Source organism: Hakea prostrata, chromosome 3, assembly GCF_041222555.1.
Source record: "Hakea prostrata isolate BN-2017 chromosome 3, UWA_Hpros_2, whole genome shotgun sequence".
NCBI lineage: Eukaryota > Viridiplantae > Streptophyta > Magnoliopsida > Proteales > Proteaceae > Hakea > Hakea prostrata.
Window position 1 is genome coordinate 20,111,360 of NC_142602.1, and position 16,570 is coordinate 20,127,929.

Below are 16,570 nucleotides of genomic sequence, written 5' to 3' on the forward strand. Positions count from 1 at the left end.
GGTTAAACCCTATACAACCATTCCGTACATATATTCGTTTGACAGGACGCAGTGCCAGGCTTTTAAGGTTTCTCACATAAAGGTCATCAATATCAAAATATCCACAGTATGAACACAATCAGTTTTATATATTCTGTTCATACACGAACATTATCCTCGATACTCAGAATCCAACCTAAAGCATTTTCTAAGGAGTTCTTTTTGCATTTACCCAAGCCAGATGCCAGGGAGTAAAACAAGCAAAAATATGAAGATTTACTTCTTACTCGATAGGAGTGGTTCTGCACTTCAAAGAGCTAAAGTGGTCTGAAGCATAAACTGACACCGTAATGAGTGACTCATTATTCTTGTTGTAGAAAAGACTTCTAATCACCTCATCAGGGCTGATATTCAGGAAGCACAGGCGTTTATTTGTTGCTGCCAAACAAGAAAACCACTTAATAAGTCAGTATAACACACCCAGCGAAACAAAATATTGTACAAGCACAATAACTAAAATAATAATACTATTAACAAAATTTATTGATGGGTAGTTGTGTTAGTAGTGGGCACAAGGTACTGCTTGTTTAGTTCTCAAGCAACTGGGAACTGCCACAGCAAGAAAGAGTAAAGCAATTACACAATGATGATGGGTAGTCATGTTAGTAGTGGGCACAAGGTACTGCTTGTTTAATTCTCAAGCATCTGCGAACTGCCACAGCAAGAGAGAGTAAAGCAATTACACAATGATGAAGTGTGTTAGTGGAAGGGTAAAAGGGTAGTTTAGGTATTTAGGATTTTTCTAACCCATGATATCATCCTAAACAGCGACTAACAGAAAGAAGCTGTTTTCAGAAATCTGAAAATGCATGACTGCAGGGGGATTTCAAGCAATCGAGACGTCTAACTATCTAACACAACATTTAATGCCCCCTTAATCTCAACTCCAATGTTTTCTTCAACAAATTTTGACCAGCAGTCAACCAATCACCATTATTTTTAATAAAATCAACAATAAACGCGTCCATAGTAATTCTCAATGGGAAAAAGCGTCAGATATGAAAAGGATTACCAACCAGTAATCAATAAAAATAAAGTGATATGAGATACGGCAAAGGTCTCTTACACAAGCTACGCAAAGAAGCATCTCCATGTAAGCTACCTAGTGGTGATGCAGTTGCATCAGACATTAATTCCAATTACCGAATGGAAGCCCATGCACAAGCTTGGAAAGCTGATAATGCGCATGTGATAGTCCAATAGGCTGTAATTGACCTGAGTGCTTAAATATATGGGTTGGGACATTGTTTTTCAGGGCATAATTGTAGAGAACCTACTCTATTAGCCCATAAAGTAGCAATGGAGTTAGTATACAGGATTAAAAGTTCAGTGATTTAGTCAAAGAGGATACATTTTAGCTAGAAAGGGTTAAGATAGGTAAGTTGGTTTTTGGTGCTATGATCTCTCACTTGTGGTGAGAAAGCTTAGAAGATCGACGTCCAAATCCAAGTCTTTCAATGTGATTTGGAAAACCAGATGATTTGATGTCTCTGCTATACTCTAGATGCTCCCCCATCCCCTTGTCCATGATACCTAAGGAACAAATTAACTGTTATTACCCAGGGCCTCGATTCTTCAATTTCATCGCCTAATAGGTTGTAGGCTTGTTACCCCCCCCCCTTCCTTTGTTTGCCCCTTGAGCTAGGTTGTTCCCCTTGGCTTCTATTGGCTCCCCTCCTTCCTCTCCCTTTGTACATTCTCTCTCCCTTTAGGGGTTCTTTGGTAATGAATTCTTTATTCATCCAAAAAAAAAAAAAAAAAAGTTTCAGCAGTTTCAACCAGTTTTGACCAAGCCTATCACAAGTCAAGTTTTACCCCAAAAAAATATCAAGTCTCGACCAGTTTCAACCAAATTTTGGCTTTGGCGGGTCGAAACCTTGGTCGGCATCAAAATTGTTATCCTTGATCGAACCACAGGTCAAGACAAAACTGTGCCTTTGTCAGTCAACAGATAATTTAGCAGGCTTTCCACTGGGCAGTTGCACTTTAACTAAAAGCAATCCATGCCCAGGGTTATATTTGGAATCATCAGGGTCCCACAAAAATATAAGAATATTCAATTCAAGGAGATAGTGACAAAAGAGTAAAGATATGGGGATTTACAAGAGGATTGTAGAAGTTTAATTTAAAGGACAACTAAGGAGTCCAAAGAGAGTACATGTTGGGTAACAAGAACTAATGCCTAGGGAGCCACTTCGAACAATACAAAAATAAAGGAACATGCGAGGAAGTCATCGTATTTAGGAAAACTGAAGAAAACAAATTGATGTGGGTAAAACAGCACGGACCGGGTTTAACCACGGTCGGGTCACAGATTCCGGTCAGGAGTGGCTCAACCGTGATCGAGACCGGCCTAAGGTTCGAACCAGACAGTTGCGTAACGAGGAAGAAACCTTGCGGTAATGGAGATAAGCATGATCCCGTGGAATTCGGGATGTACGATCGAGTCATAAGTGGCAACTATCATTATGTGAAGTGGGCGATCGTGCTAATCATGGGAACCGTCATTATCCACGAAAAAGGGGTAAAACCCTAAGATCGAACTGCCATTAAGAGGAGGCACGAACGAATCCAACAGTCGAGAATCAAAGGTAAAAACTATTTAAACAAGCGAGTAACACACGGTAAAGGTATCTAAATCGTTTCCCTCCATTCTATATTGAATTCAAGCTCTGCAACTCATTAGAGCTTTGTGATCAGTTCCATTACTAACTTAGCCTTCGGAAGTGGCCTCTCGACCCCACGGTCGAGCGGCATATATAACACTGTTTTGCAGGTTAATCCTCAAGGATCAAAAAGCTAAGCAGATTTTGGACACATCATTTGGCGCCGTCTGTGGGAAACGCTTTGAAAAGCCATGGTGGATACAAGATCTACTACGCTGAGGAATCATAATATACCCCTCCTCCGGGAGGAAACCCCCTGAAGGAAATCTTGTTCTTGACGGAGAAATTCACAAAGACGAAGGACTGGTCGAAGGTGAACACCTGAACAACCCGAATAACCTCCAGGCATAGGTTTCAAGGCGACGCCTTGGCGCCTTGGCGTCTTGGCGGGTTTCTAAGGCTTGAGGCGATGGTCGCCTCAAGCAAAGTTCATAAGGCGGGCGCCTCAGAGATGGGGCGTCTCTGAGTTGTCGCCTCAGACGACTCAGACGCCGTATTGCACTGGGTGATCGCCTTATTGGGGGTTTAGAATTGTAAATTATTTGATTCCAAATCAAAGGTGAAATTTAATTTGAAACGTAGATTCTAATCGGAAAGAATCTAATGGGTGAGTTGTTATATAGGTGTTACATATTATTACATATTATCATTTGTAACATTAAACTAATTTTAAAAAAAGAAAAAAAGAAAAAAGGAAAAACGAGATTATTGAAATCGATCGAAACTCAATCTCAACCCTAACCTCTCGCTCTCTCTCTCAGTCTCTCTCTCGCTCTCTGCTACTCTCCCTCTGCAACTCTCTTCATCTCCGACTCCGACAGAGTCCACTGGCGACACCAGTGACACCGGCAACAACTAGTGTCATCACCGGCGACAGCCTTTGAAGGATTTGGAAACTTGGACTCGTGCGACTCTGTTTCTTCTTCTTTCTTCTGCAACTCCACCGTATCTCAACCTTCTTCTTTCTTCTGCAACTCCTCCGACGGTTGCAGGCTTGCAGCGAGTCACTTCCGCTCACTCTGGTCTCCATCTCAGGCGACGGTATGTCGCCGAATACTTTTTTTTTCTTCTCTTTTACTTCTGGTCACTCTACTCTTACTTCTGCTTCTTCTTTTTTCTTTTTCCCCCCTCATAGGCTCATACGAAGGCCACTGTAGTTGCAGCAATCAAATCACAGCGGCGTCGGTCACCATCTCAGGCGACGGTATGTTGCCGGATTTTTTTTTTCCCCCTGCGATTGTAAGATTGTTACAACTTGCTTTTTTTTTGGTTTGGTTGTTGCATACTGCATGGTGTATGACTGTATTATCACTGATTCCCTGTATGTTGCTTCTTCTTTTTTTCTTGCAATTTGCTCCCAAGCATGAATTTTTCAGAAGCTTGGTTGATGCACCATGTGCAAACCATTTGTTTTCAGCATCAAACAGTTGAGATTGATGCTTTGTTTCCATCAGCTTTGCTTCGATCAGTAAACCTTCTTCTTTACAGGCTCCCCTGGTTCACCCTTGCATGATTGCTTTTGCTTTACCTGAAACCAAGGTTTAAAGTATCGGTATCGAGTATCGTATCGGTCAGCTGATTTTAAGAGACGTATCGTCCTGAATCGAGTATTGTATCGCTCTAGCTAATGTATTTTAGTGTAATTCAATAGAGAGACGTATCGAGATGTATCGTATCGGTTGGGTCAAATATGGATACGTATCGGCTAGTATCGTATGGTATCGTGAGATACTTTAAACCTTGCCTGAAACCCAAAACAAAAACACAAATTAACTTCCAGATTAATTCATACCAACATTTCTAAACATATATAATTTGATGATCACAATAGAAACTAACCTCTGCAACAGGCTCCCCTGGTTCATTCAATATCCTGTATTCTGAATTTCTGATTTGCTTATGATGGATCCTTCTATTAACAACTGCATCGGCTGATCAGCTTCATCACCATGTAAAGTAATTTTTTTAGTCATCATCTTCATCTTATATTTTCTGATTTTTCAGAATAGAAGCTTGGTATCATTATCAATTTTATTATTTAGGACCTACTATGTGTGGTTTGTAGTATGTTGGATGACTTGAGGTAGGCTAAATGGCTAATATTAGTTTTTTTTATTATATATAAGATATGTTTATAATGAATTAGTGTATGAGATGTACACTAAAACGCCTCGACCGCCTCAAAAGCGCCTCGGAGGGCGCCTCATCGACTCATCGCCCCAACTAGCTAAAACCGCCTCGCATTGCCTCGTCGCCGTGACAACTATGCCTCCAAGAATAGATGAACCAGATGCAAATCCAATTTCTCGAGATGTAGCAAATGCTTCGGACGATGGCCAGCGCTTAGGAGCTCCCAGGCACCCTAATCTCAATGATCGGGAGGAAGCTCAAGGGCAAGCACGAGGGGCTGGAATATGACTTTCCCCAGTCCGAGGGCATTTCCCTCAGAGAAATAGACAACAAACCGAAGGCCAGAACTTTAGGCAAGATCCGTGCGGGGATTTAGAAGGTCGATTGGGAGCAAAAAGAACTGGGGAATTGCCCAGAAGAGATGGACAGATAGTTCAGGATCGGGTGCAGGGGAGTCGAATCGGGACTCTTACCAAACTTGAATGAGGGGTACGCACGCATATGGCGACATCCCAACGTTCAGGTCGAGATAGTGTTCGATCGGATGGTACTCGGGCAGTAAACATTGATTGGGAATTGGCAAACATCAATCAAAATTTGGGACAACTCACAAGAGGTAGGAGGACTGATGATATTTACTCAATCATCAAAAAACTCTGTTCGTGGACACCGTAGCCAGTACGAGTTACCCCACAAGTTTAGGCTCCCAACTTTTTCTCCGTTCAACGGGTTGGGAGATCCGATTGCCCACATAAGTTACTACCAACAGACCATGGTTGTTGCTAGTAATTCGGATGAAATTATGTGTAGAGTCGGGTCATCGCTTACAGGGGCAGCACAAAAGTGGTTCTCGGACCTACCATCAGGAAGAATTGGAGATTTTGAAGAACTAGCGCGAAAGATCACTGGTCGGTTCCAAAGTGGGATCCAAACCAAGAAGACCGAGGAGACTCTATTCACTGTGAAGCAAGGAAGGAACGAGTCTATTCGGGACTACTTGCAAAGGTTCAACAAAGCTACTATGGAAATCGAAAACTTGGACGAACAAGTAGCCAAGACAGCTCTTTTCACAGGTCTCACCAATAGGCGTCTTTTAGAGTTGCTATTACAGGATATGCCAGCCACATACCTCGAACTTATGCAGAGACGTCAAAAGCAGGCTGAAGCGACGGAGAGTTGATGCTCGGAAAGGAAAAATAAAGGCTTATAATAAAGAACAAAAGAGATCTGACAAAGGTTAGGGGTCAAAGGTGCCAAACAATTATCGAAGCCGAAAAGCTCGTTCAGGATGGAGGCAACGTTCGCCGACCATTAGGAGTATACACCATTGAATACTCCGCAGTCGGAAATCTTAATGCAAATCAAAGATTAGGATATCCTAAAGTGGCCACCAAAGATGATTGCCAAACCAAAAGAAAGGAATATGGAAAAGTATTGTTGTTTCCATAAGGATTACAGACATTATACGAACGAGTGCAGACATCTGAAGGCGGACATTGAAAGGCTAATATCCCAGGGGCACTTGTCCAACTTTGTGAAAAGCCAAGATGATGATCGGGAAAGAAGAGCGACTGGTGAAAAAAGAAGGGAGCATTCGGAAAACAAAGATCGTCAGGTTGAAGCTTCCCAATCCAAGAAAGGAAAGGAAATTGTAGGAGCTAGCCGATCTCCAATCCTTACCATATTCAGGGCCCCAAAGCCTGAATCCCTCAGAAAATTGAAGGCCAAGTCCAAGTCTAAGTTCGTGAGTTCGGGAGAGGCACAAAAGAGAAAGAGACCGAATGTGGAGGACAATATCACATTCAATGAAGAGGATGAGAGAGGTGTATGCACACCCCATGATGATGTGATCGTGATCAAGGTCGAGATTGGTCGTCGGGAGGTCCACAGAGTATTGGTTGACACAGGGTCATCTGCAAATCTTTTGTAATATGAGGCATACTAGAAACTGAAGATGGAGGAGGATTTGCTAAAGCCATCTTCTACTCACTTATATGGATTTGTTGGATCGTCAACAATTGCAGAGGGGTCAGTACAACTGGACCTGACAATTGGAAATTTCCCCAAAGAAACAACTATTCAGGTAAACTTCTTAGTCGTTCAGGAGTTGCCAGCATACAATGTTATACTCAGAAGGCCATCCCTTACAAAGTTGGGGGTTGTGGTGTCAACCAAGCATATGAAGATCAAATTCCCAACTGATAAGGGGATTGGGGAGGTAAATTCAGATCAGAAAACATCCCGGCAATGTTATGTTTCGTACTTGAAAGGATAAGGATGGGCCCAGAAAGGCAACAGCCCTATCAATCGAGGTTCGGGATGATCGGGACGAGGGCGAGATGCAGAGGCCCGAACCTGTAGAAAAGTTGGAACGAATCCAGTTGGATTCTGACGATGAAGGAAAAACAATTTTCATCGGGTCTGAGCAAACAACAGACATCAAAGAAGAATTGAAGGGTTTCCTTCAGAAGAATATTGACGTGTTCGCGTGGTCGGCAAATGACATGCCAGGTATAGACCGATCGGTAGCAGAACACAAGTTATGGATAGACCCTAAAGCCAAACCTGTGATACAGAGAAGAAGAAATTTATAAATCGAGAAACACGAGGCTATCAGAAGTGAGGTCGAAAAGCTAAAGAGTTTGGGGTTCATCAAACCAATCGAGTGTCCAACTTGGTTAGCCAACGTTATGATGGTTAAGAAATTGAACGGGAAATGGAGGATGTGTAATGACTACACAAACCTCAACAAGGCATGCCCGAAGGATTGACATCCTTTGCCCCGAATAGATCTTCTGATCGATGAGACAGCTGGTTATAAAACTTTGAGTTTCATGTACGCGTATTTGGGATATCATCAGATCCTGATGAACATGGAGGATGAAAAATTTACGGCTTTCATGACCGATCGTGAAAGCTTATACTATAAAGTCATGTCGTTCGGGTTAAAGAATGCGGGAGCAACTTATAAAAGAGTTGTGAACAAAATCTTCAAAGATCTGATCGGGAAGAACATAGAAGCTTATGTGGACGACATGCTAGTGAAGAGCCTTCAGCGTTTGGGGCATATAGCAGATTTGACAAAAGTATTTTCAGTCTTAAGAAAATACCAGATGAAGTTAAACCCAAAGAAGTGCGCGTTCGGGGTGTCCTCGGGTAAATTCCTAGGATTCATGGTTTCCCAAAGAGGAATATAAGCGAATCTTGTGAAGATAAAGGGCCTTGATCAATATGGAGCCCCCAAAGATTGTTCGGGATGTACAGTGCTTAACATGTAGGGTTGCAGCTTTGAACCTATTCATAGCACAAAAGTGTCTGCTCTTCAAGGCCTTGAAAGATCTAAAAATAAGCAAAGAGGCACGGTGGACAGCGGAGTGTCAGAAAGCGTTCGAGAACTTGAAGATGATGCTCTAGAAGCCGTCTTTGTTGTCCCGACCAGAGAAAGGTGAAACGTTACAAGTTTACTTGGCAACTTCACTTTCAGCTGTAAGTGCAGTTCTCGTTGAAGAGAAGGACAAGAAGCAATGGCCAATTTAGTATGTCAGCCACGTACTCCTGGATGCTGAAACTAGACCTGTAAATGGATAGCCGAAATCCGCCTCCGAATTTGCATTCGTATTCGTTTAAGGGTATCCGTATCCGAAATTTTTCTTACCGGAAAATATCCATATCCGTCCACTAAGCAACCGAATTCGGATTTGGATAGTTGTTTATCGGATCGGATAATATCCGGATAGATTTTTATCCGGATAGAGTAAAGTATTTAACATTTTTTCTTTAAAAATATATGATAATCGGATTCGGATACCGGTAATCGGATTCGGATAGCGGTATTCGGTAATAAGAAATTAGAAATTTATAATAAAAAATGTAAAAAAGTGACAATTATCAATCAATAATCGGATATTTTATCGGATCGGATTATTATCCGATATCCGATAAAGATTCGGATTCGGATGCCTTCTCTAAATTTTTGCCGGGATTCGGATAGCGGATTTGCTAATCGGATTCGGATACTGGTGTATCCGAGCCGAATCCGGTCCGTTTACAGGCCTAGCTGAAACTAGATATTCGGAGATCGAGAAACAGGCTTTGGCTTTAATGATGACAGGCTTGACAGCAAGAAAGTTAAGACCTTATTTTCAAGCACACCCGATCGAGGTATTAATCACTTTCCCTTTGAAAAAAGTCCTTTATAAGCCTGATTTGTCTGGTCGAATGGTGGCATTGTCAGTGGAGTTGGGAGAATTTCAAGTAGATTTCAAACCCCGAACAGCTATAAAGGCTCAGGCCTTGGCAGATTTTATGGTGGAGACAACAACTCCAACAAAAAAAAATTACCTAACCCAACATCCCGACCATTTGGGATATCTATGTAGATGGTTCGAGCAACAAGCGAGGGGCAGGAGCAGGTGTTTTGTTAAGAAGTCCGAGGGCTTTATCATACGATATGCTCTGAGGTTCGGGTTCAAAGCAAGCAACAATGAAGCCGAATATGAAGCCTTATTAGTAGGCCTTCGGTTAGCAAAAGCTTTAGCAATATCTGAGATCACTATTTACAGTGATTCCCAACTTATTGTTAACCAAGTACAGGGAGAGTCCGAGACGAAGGAGCCAAGGCTGCAAATGTCTTAGGAGTTGATACAAGTATTAAGAAAAGATTTCGAAGAGGTCCGAATCTGTCAGATTCCGAGGAAGGAAAATACAATGGCGGACAAGCTCTCAAAGCTGGCGAATGCAAAGGAAAAGACCTTAGAACCTTCAATGTACATTGAGGAGTTAAGTTTCTCAAGCACAAAGGAAAGGGAAATATCTTACACAGAGGAAAAGCAATGCTGAATGAACCCAATCCTTGAATATATCCGGTACATAGAGGAAAAGCGATGCTGGATGAACCCAATCCTTGAATATATTCGGGACGACAAATTGCCCGAAGAGGCGAAGACCCAAAAGAAACCAGAGTCATCCATGTTCAAGCGGCAAGGTTCACAATGTAGAATGGTAGACTGTACCGAAGATCTTATGTTGGACCACTACTCAGATGTTTGGGACCCGAAAGATCAAAAAGTGCCTTAGCAGAAGTACATGAAGGAATCTGTGGAGTACACATGGGTGGTCGGGCATTGGCGCATAAAATATTGAGGCTTAGGTTATACTGGCCGAAAGTAAAAGAAGATGCTCTGGAGTACGTGCGTCATTGCAAAAATTGTCAAATCCATTCAACCGTGTCGAAGAAACCAGCAGTAACCCTAACGTCAATCCCTAACCTGATCTCGTTTGCAATGTGGGGGATTGATATCATGGGAAAGTTCGCCAAGGCATCCGGTGGTTGAGAATTCCTAATCGTGGCAATCGATTACTTCACCAAATGGGTCGAAGCAATTCCATTGGCAACAATCACTGAGAAGAGGGTGGAAAAGTTCATGTTGGAGTCAATTATCCATAGGTTCAGGATCCCAAAGATTCTTGTCACCGATCATGGAACTCAATTCAACAATCCCCACTTCGAGCAATTATGTAGTACTTATATGATCGAGCATCGGATGTCCTCAGTAACATACCCCCAAAGCAATTGTCAAGTAGAGGTAACAAACCGAACCTTGTTGGATGGAATAAAGAAGAGGCTTGAATCACGCAAAGCTTTATGGGTCGAGGAACTCCCGAATGTCCTCTGGGCTAACCGAACGACAGTTCGAACACCCACGGGAGAAACTTCATTAAAATTAACTTATAGGTCAGAAGCCTTGGCCCCAAGAGAAGTGATGGCAGGAACACTCAGAGAACAGGAATTCAAAGAGAAAGCAAACAAGCAAGGACTGTTAAACAACCTAGATCTGCTAGACGAAGTCCGAACAAAAGCCATCGCTAGAACTCAACGCTATCAAAGGAGAGTGGCCTCCCACTACAATGCCTGAGTAAGCATCGACAATATCGATCGGGAGACTTAATCCTCAGAAGCACTTTAGCATCTGATCCACGTCATCAAAGGAAATTAGAACCTTCGTGGGAAGGACCATACATGATCGTCAAACCAATTGGTTCGGGAGCTTATAAGCTGAAGAATCGAGCAACCGATCGTGAACTTGATCAGTCGTGGAATGCTAGGCATCTTAAAAAGTTTTATCCTTAGATATTATTCCAATTATGGGATGTAACAAATTTTCAGTTATCAATGCAATTCGTACCTTTGATCACCAAACCCCTTTGAATGGGGGGCATACAAGGATTACAAGAGTAAAACCATCAATTCAAAAGGCTTCGGCTACGCCCGAATGAGACCTCCAAAAGCTTAGCAAAATTCTCAGGAATTTTCTAAGTATGGGGCATCGGTTGAACCCGAATAAGACCTCCAAAAGCTTAGCAAAATTCTCAGGAATTTTCATGGGGCATCGGTCTAACCCATGTGAGACCTCCAAAAGCTTAGAAAAATTCTCGAATTTTTTAAGTACGAGGCTTCTGCTAAGCCCGAGTGAGACTTCCAAAAGCTTAGCAAAATTCTTAGGAATTTTCGAAGTATAGGGCATCGGTATGGAACATCTATCATACCCAAACGAGACTAATATTGGTTGAAGAAAAGCCAGTATTTAAGTGACATTCGGCGAAAGAAAGTAAAACTACGCATGAGCATAAACACACAAGTCTGAAAAGAAGGTTTTCTTTAACACATAGGCCATAAAGGGCCAGCCTTTACAAAAAGTACAAAAATACAAAAGTACAAAGGAAGAAAAGAACCCAAACGCAGTCGGTTTAAAAAAAAAAAAACAAAGAGAGAGATGTTCATGAAGCTTGATCTTGGTTTTCTTAGCTGGTTGGAGTTTGTGCTAAGGCTGGAACTTGATCGAGACCAAGGGCTTGAGCAGTGGTTTCTGGAGCAGCATTTTCTTGAACCACCTCAAGTTCAGGAGATAAAGGCAGAGAATCACTAAGATAGAATCGAGGTTGGGATCAGCTGCTGGAGGATCTTCTAAATCATTCGCCCATTCGGGAAGAGGGAGTTGAAGGGCTTCAAAGACTTCGGGGTGGCAGACATTTTGGTGAGGAGCAGTATCAAAAGTCGGGTTCCTCTTCAGGATCAACTTCCATACATCATTCTGCCCATCTCTATAAGCCTGAGTATTAAAAGGGACTAACAATTTGTTGAGGGGCTTGCTGTTCAGGTACTTCCGAACGCAAGCTTTCCTGGCCTCTATAGAGATTTCCTCGGGCTTAAAAGGCGCTGCCCGACTTTGAGGCTCCTCTCTTTCCTTCACCAAATTTTCTATCTTTACTTTTGACTCTTTCAATACCCCCCAAAGCCTTTCCACTTCCCGATTAAGGTTACCAATATTCCCGTTGGCAACCTTAAGGTCCTTGGAGACTTTCTCCAATTTCTTATTCTCTCCTCGGAGACGAAGAATTTCAGCGCCTCTCGCCTCTACCTCTTTCTCTAGCTGCTTTGACCAAATGTTAAGCTATCCAACCTGAAGAATAGCCTCCATCTGCCTATGGAAGCTATCTGCAATGACCCTACAAAATGGCAAAGAAAAATGATTAACAGCAAAGTTCGGGAATTAGAAATATTCTACAGAAATTTACAAGGTGCAAAGGCAAAGACTTACTTGATTGAGGCGTTCACAAATGCCTCATCAGAGACAGAACCAAGGGCTTTGCTCTCGGTAGGCATTTGAGCAAAGGTACTCCACTCCAAAGCCTTGTCATAATCATCCATGATGCAGTCGGTCGTTTTCAACTTCCAGGCGGGATATAGATCTCACCCTCGGTATCCGAACACCTTTTATTTGAACTGGCGTCGTCTTGAAGATCATGCCTCCTCTTTGTGAGAGGCATGTCATCGTGTGTGGATTCCTCCACATCAACGGGGGCTTTTCCCTTCCCCGAAGGCTCTTGATGAACCTTGAGGACTCCTTTCAGAGCCTGAACAACAACCTTCGAAGCAGGGGGATCATCTTCCTTCTTCTTGGTTCAAGCAACTCTTTCTTCAACTATAGCCAATCCTCTGGTAGCATTGGCCCGAACGGCTTGGGGATTGTATCGAGGAGGCACTACAAGAGGAAACGAAAGCAGTTAGAAAAAATCATCAAGGATATATACACAAAGAATTAATAAAGCAAGATTGATGGGGTTCGGGAGCTCACCAAGCGTTAGACACCACAGCTGGAGAACGGCCTCGGACTCCATAGCCAAACTGTGTATCTCCTGACATGCACGAATAGATTTTATCTTCTTTACGGCGATTGCTTTGTTGGGAGACAAGGCTAAGGGACGATTCACCTCAGTGTGGGAGTCGAAGCTGCCCCAAGTAATCGGAAGATTAAGATCCGAAGGTGGAGCTCGACAGAATAAATACCGATGGCACCACCCTTTGTGGTTTGAGGGGCAGGTAACTTTGGCCAAGATACTCCCCGACCATCCAAGCTCGGACTTATTGCGCTTTGAAAAGAAAACCCAACTGGGAGGGTTGGATTTGCTTAAGTAGAAGAATTGAGAAAAAATGGGAAGAGAAGGAATTATTTCTGGTTCGTGACAAAGGCCAAGAAGCCTGATAATCAACCTCCAGCTACTAGGGAGGAGCATACCTAGGCATATCTCCCAGTGGTTAAGTACCTTAGAGAAAAGGGGAGAGGAAAAAGGGAACCAAACTCCACTTTTCAAGGTATTGGTGTAAATAGAGAATTCTTCATTAAGAGCCGAATTGACTCTTTCATTAGAGTTCGGGAGTCGAAGAATATAATCAACAGGAAGAGAAAACTAACTAAAAATAGAAGAAACTTCCTCCGGACGAATCTAGGACACATAAAAGCTGGGCCCATGAGATGGTCTTTTGGATGATCGGGAACTTCCAGCAAAGGCTTTTGGTAAAGTCTTTTGCTATCAGGAAGGCTGAGAAGAAACAATTTTTTTCTTCTCCTACACATTCCCAGGTTGCTTCCTAGGGACAGAAGGATAGAGGTATACCATCGGTTGGTAATTCTCTTATCCTTATCACCAGATAGTTCTACTGAGAGAGAGGGGTTCACTTGGTTAGCAGAGCCCTCTCCGTCGATCATACGATCGACAGAGTCATCGTTTGAGGTTCTATCATTAACCATTGTGGAAAAGAAAGAAAAATCTAAAGGAAACAAAGGTCTGATGCAGCTACGAAAGAATGCAAACGAGGAGCAAAGGAATGAACAAGAGCAAGAAAAGGAACTTACTTGTCGAATCTTGAATAAGATGAAGCCTGAAACCGGAAGTTGAGTAACTGAAAATCGCAAAAAAGAGCCCTGGAAACTTTGAGTGCAGGTAAATTCACGAAATGAAGAAGCGAAAGACGAGAACTGAGGAGAAATGGGTTTAAATAGCCCCAGAGGTGAGACGATGAATGGTTGAGATTCACTTTAATCAGTGGACTAGGGTGAGCGACGGTTCGAGTACCGATCATCGATGAACAAGATTGAACGAAGATCAACGGCTAACAATCACTAACGGTTCAAACTTATCAAAGTAATGATGACAACTGCAGGAAAGGTCCACGTGGTGCCTTCGGCATAGGGAACAAGAAAGGCATGCAGCTCGAGGAGCGTATTGTTGCCCTGTTGAAACAATAAATGCGAGGCGACGTTTGAATTCAGGATAACAATCAATTCAAGAGTCAGGATCGGGAATGGCAAACCAAATAATCATTCGGTTCTTTCCAATCACTTGGCTTGAGGGGCTCGTGATGTGGGTAAAACAGCACAAACCGGGTTTAACCACGGTCGGGTCACAGATTCCGATCGGGAGCAGCTCAACTATGATCGAGACCGGCCTAAGGTTCGAACCAGACAGTTGCATAGGGAGGAAGAAACCTTGCGGTTATGGAGATAAACATGATCCAATGGAATCTAGGATGTATGATCGAGTCATAAATGGCAACTGCCATTATGCGAAGTGGGCGATTGTGCTAATCATGGGAACCGCCATTATCCACGAAGAAGGGGTAACACCTTAAGATCGAATGGCCATCAAGAGGAGACACAAGCGAACCCAACAGTTGAGAATCAAAGGTAAAAACTATTTAAACAAGCGAGTAACACACGGTGAAGGTATCTAAATCATTTCCCTCCATTCTATATTGAATTCAAGCTCTGCAACTCATCAGAGTTTTGTGATCAGTTCCATTACTGACTTAGCCTTCAGAGGTAGCCTCTCGACCCCATGGTCGGGCCACATCTAACATTGTTTTGCAGGTTAATCCTCAAGGATCAAAAAGCTAAGCAGATTTTGGACGCATCACAAATAAAGTACGAAACGATGTTGTGGGTGGGGGTGGGTGGGTGGGTACCATAACCATAGTAGACTTGGAAAACAAGCAAGGATTTGAGTTCATGGTGTTACAATCCAAGACCTCTGTAACCAGCCAAAGAGCTGAGAAAAAAGAAACAGAAGAAGAAAAGAAGAGGAAGAAGAGTTACACAAGCTTGAGGAAAGGTATGATTAGGTTGAGAACCTACTAATCGCAAGATATATTTATAAGATAGTAATTACTAATGAAAATCCTGTTCTGTCCTTTCACTAACTACCGCTAGAACTATGAGAACAAAAAAAGAAAACCAACCCTACAAAATAACAGAAATAGAGGTACCAAAAAATCCGTTACTAAACCCAGCTATCGCTGCTGGACTTCAACATATAGAATTCTTCATGAAGGACATTACAGCTCAATGAAGAAAGGGAACAAAAGACATTTGGTGCGGTTTCCTGAAAGCTGAGCTCCTACTCAATCATGAATGACTTTGAAGGAGGTCCCAACATGGGGAATCAACTCCATTGCAGCGAGAGTTCTGAAACAGTTTTTTTTTTCCTTTTACTTCCCCCCCCCCTTCTCTTTTTTCTCTCTTTGTTATGTGAATCATTTCCAGTGGCAGCATAGGGCCTAGGGTTGCTCCCCAAACCCTACGGCCCGTATCCTACTAGGGTGTTTTGGTCATTTTACTATTCCTCCTGGGGCAAAGTGGTCTAGTTGGTTTCCCCACACTGTTAGGAGTTAGAATCTACTTTTACTTTCTTAATTGAGTTATAGTTGCGAGTCTCTTGATGTAACTAATAGTCTTAGTTGGAATATAATTTCAAGTAGGATTCCCTGTTAAAGTTGATCTCTTATTATGTAAGTCGTATTTGTTTAGGAACTTCTACTTAAGTTTTTTTCTAGTTTAGAAAATTTAGTTGTACTAGGGAATTCTAATCCAATTGGGATCCCTAAGTTGAGTCCAAGTAGGTTCCCTAAATTGAGTTCTAGTTAGTTTTCTTTAGAGAGTCCTAGTTAATGTAATGAGACTATAAATAGCCCCTCCTACCTTGTAAACAATTCAGACTGGATTTATAAAATTTGCAGAGAGTTCTAGAAGAGAATTGGACGCATGGGATCCAAAAAGGATCCCCACGGCTGAGCACTTAGTTTTCAGCAGTTTCTTCATCTTCTTCAACTTCTAAAGCCTGAGGCAGCCCTGTGACAGCACCTATAGCAGCCTAGAGTGAACCAGTACACTCTCCCGCAAGTAAGTTCAATTGCCTACCCCATGGCAAACCCAATTCCACCTTTCCTAACCCATCACAGACATCCCTCCCCCTTTCCGTTCTTACGGCAGCAGCGCCCCATTCCCCTATGTTAAACCCTAAACCTCCATCCCCTTCCCCCTATTAACCCTCCCCTAGACCCCACCTCTCTCCCCTCTATTTTCCTGTTCTAAAACCCTACACAGCCCCATCCCTCTTAG

At 42.6% G+C, this 16,570-nt stretch overlaps 1 protein-coding gene and 1 long non-coding RNA gene across 2 annotated transcripts in view; both read right to left on the minus strand.

The window, feature by feature from the left end:
- The window catches only part of LOC149021457 (uncharacterized), a 34,619-nt gene that overhangs the window by 3,743 nt on the left and 14,306 nt on the right, over positions 1-16,570 (minus strand). Inside the window, exon 3 of the mRNA XM_089149688.1 lies at positions 267-417. Coding sequence (XP_089005814.1) covers positions 267-417 — 151 coding nt within the window. The remainder of the gene's footprint in view (positions 1-266; positions 418-16,570) is intronic.
- Positions 8,832-15,115, minus strand: LOC149021458 (uncharacterized). The gene is made up of 3 exons (XR_016172335.1): positions 12,971-15,115; positions 12,434-12,877; positions 8,832-12,341 (listed from the first exon to the last, which is right to left on the minus strand). It is a non-coding gene; the product is annotated as an uncharacterized LOC149021458 (long non-coding RNA).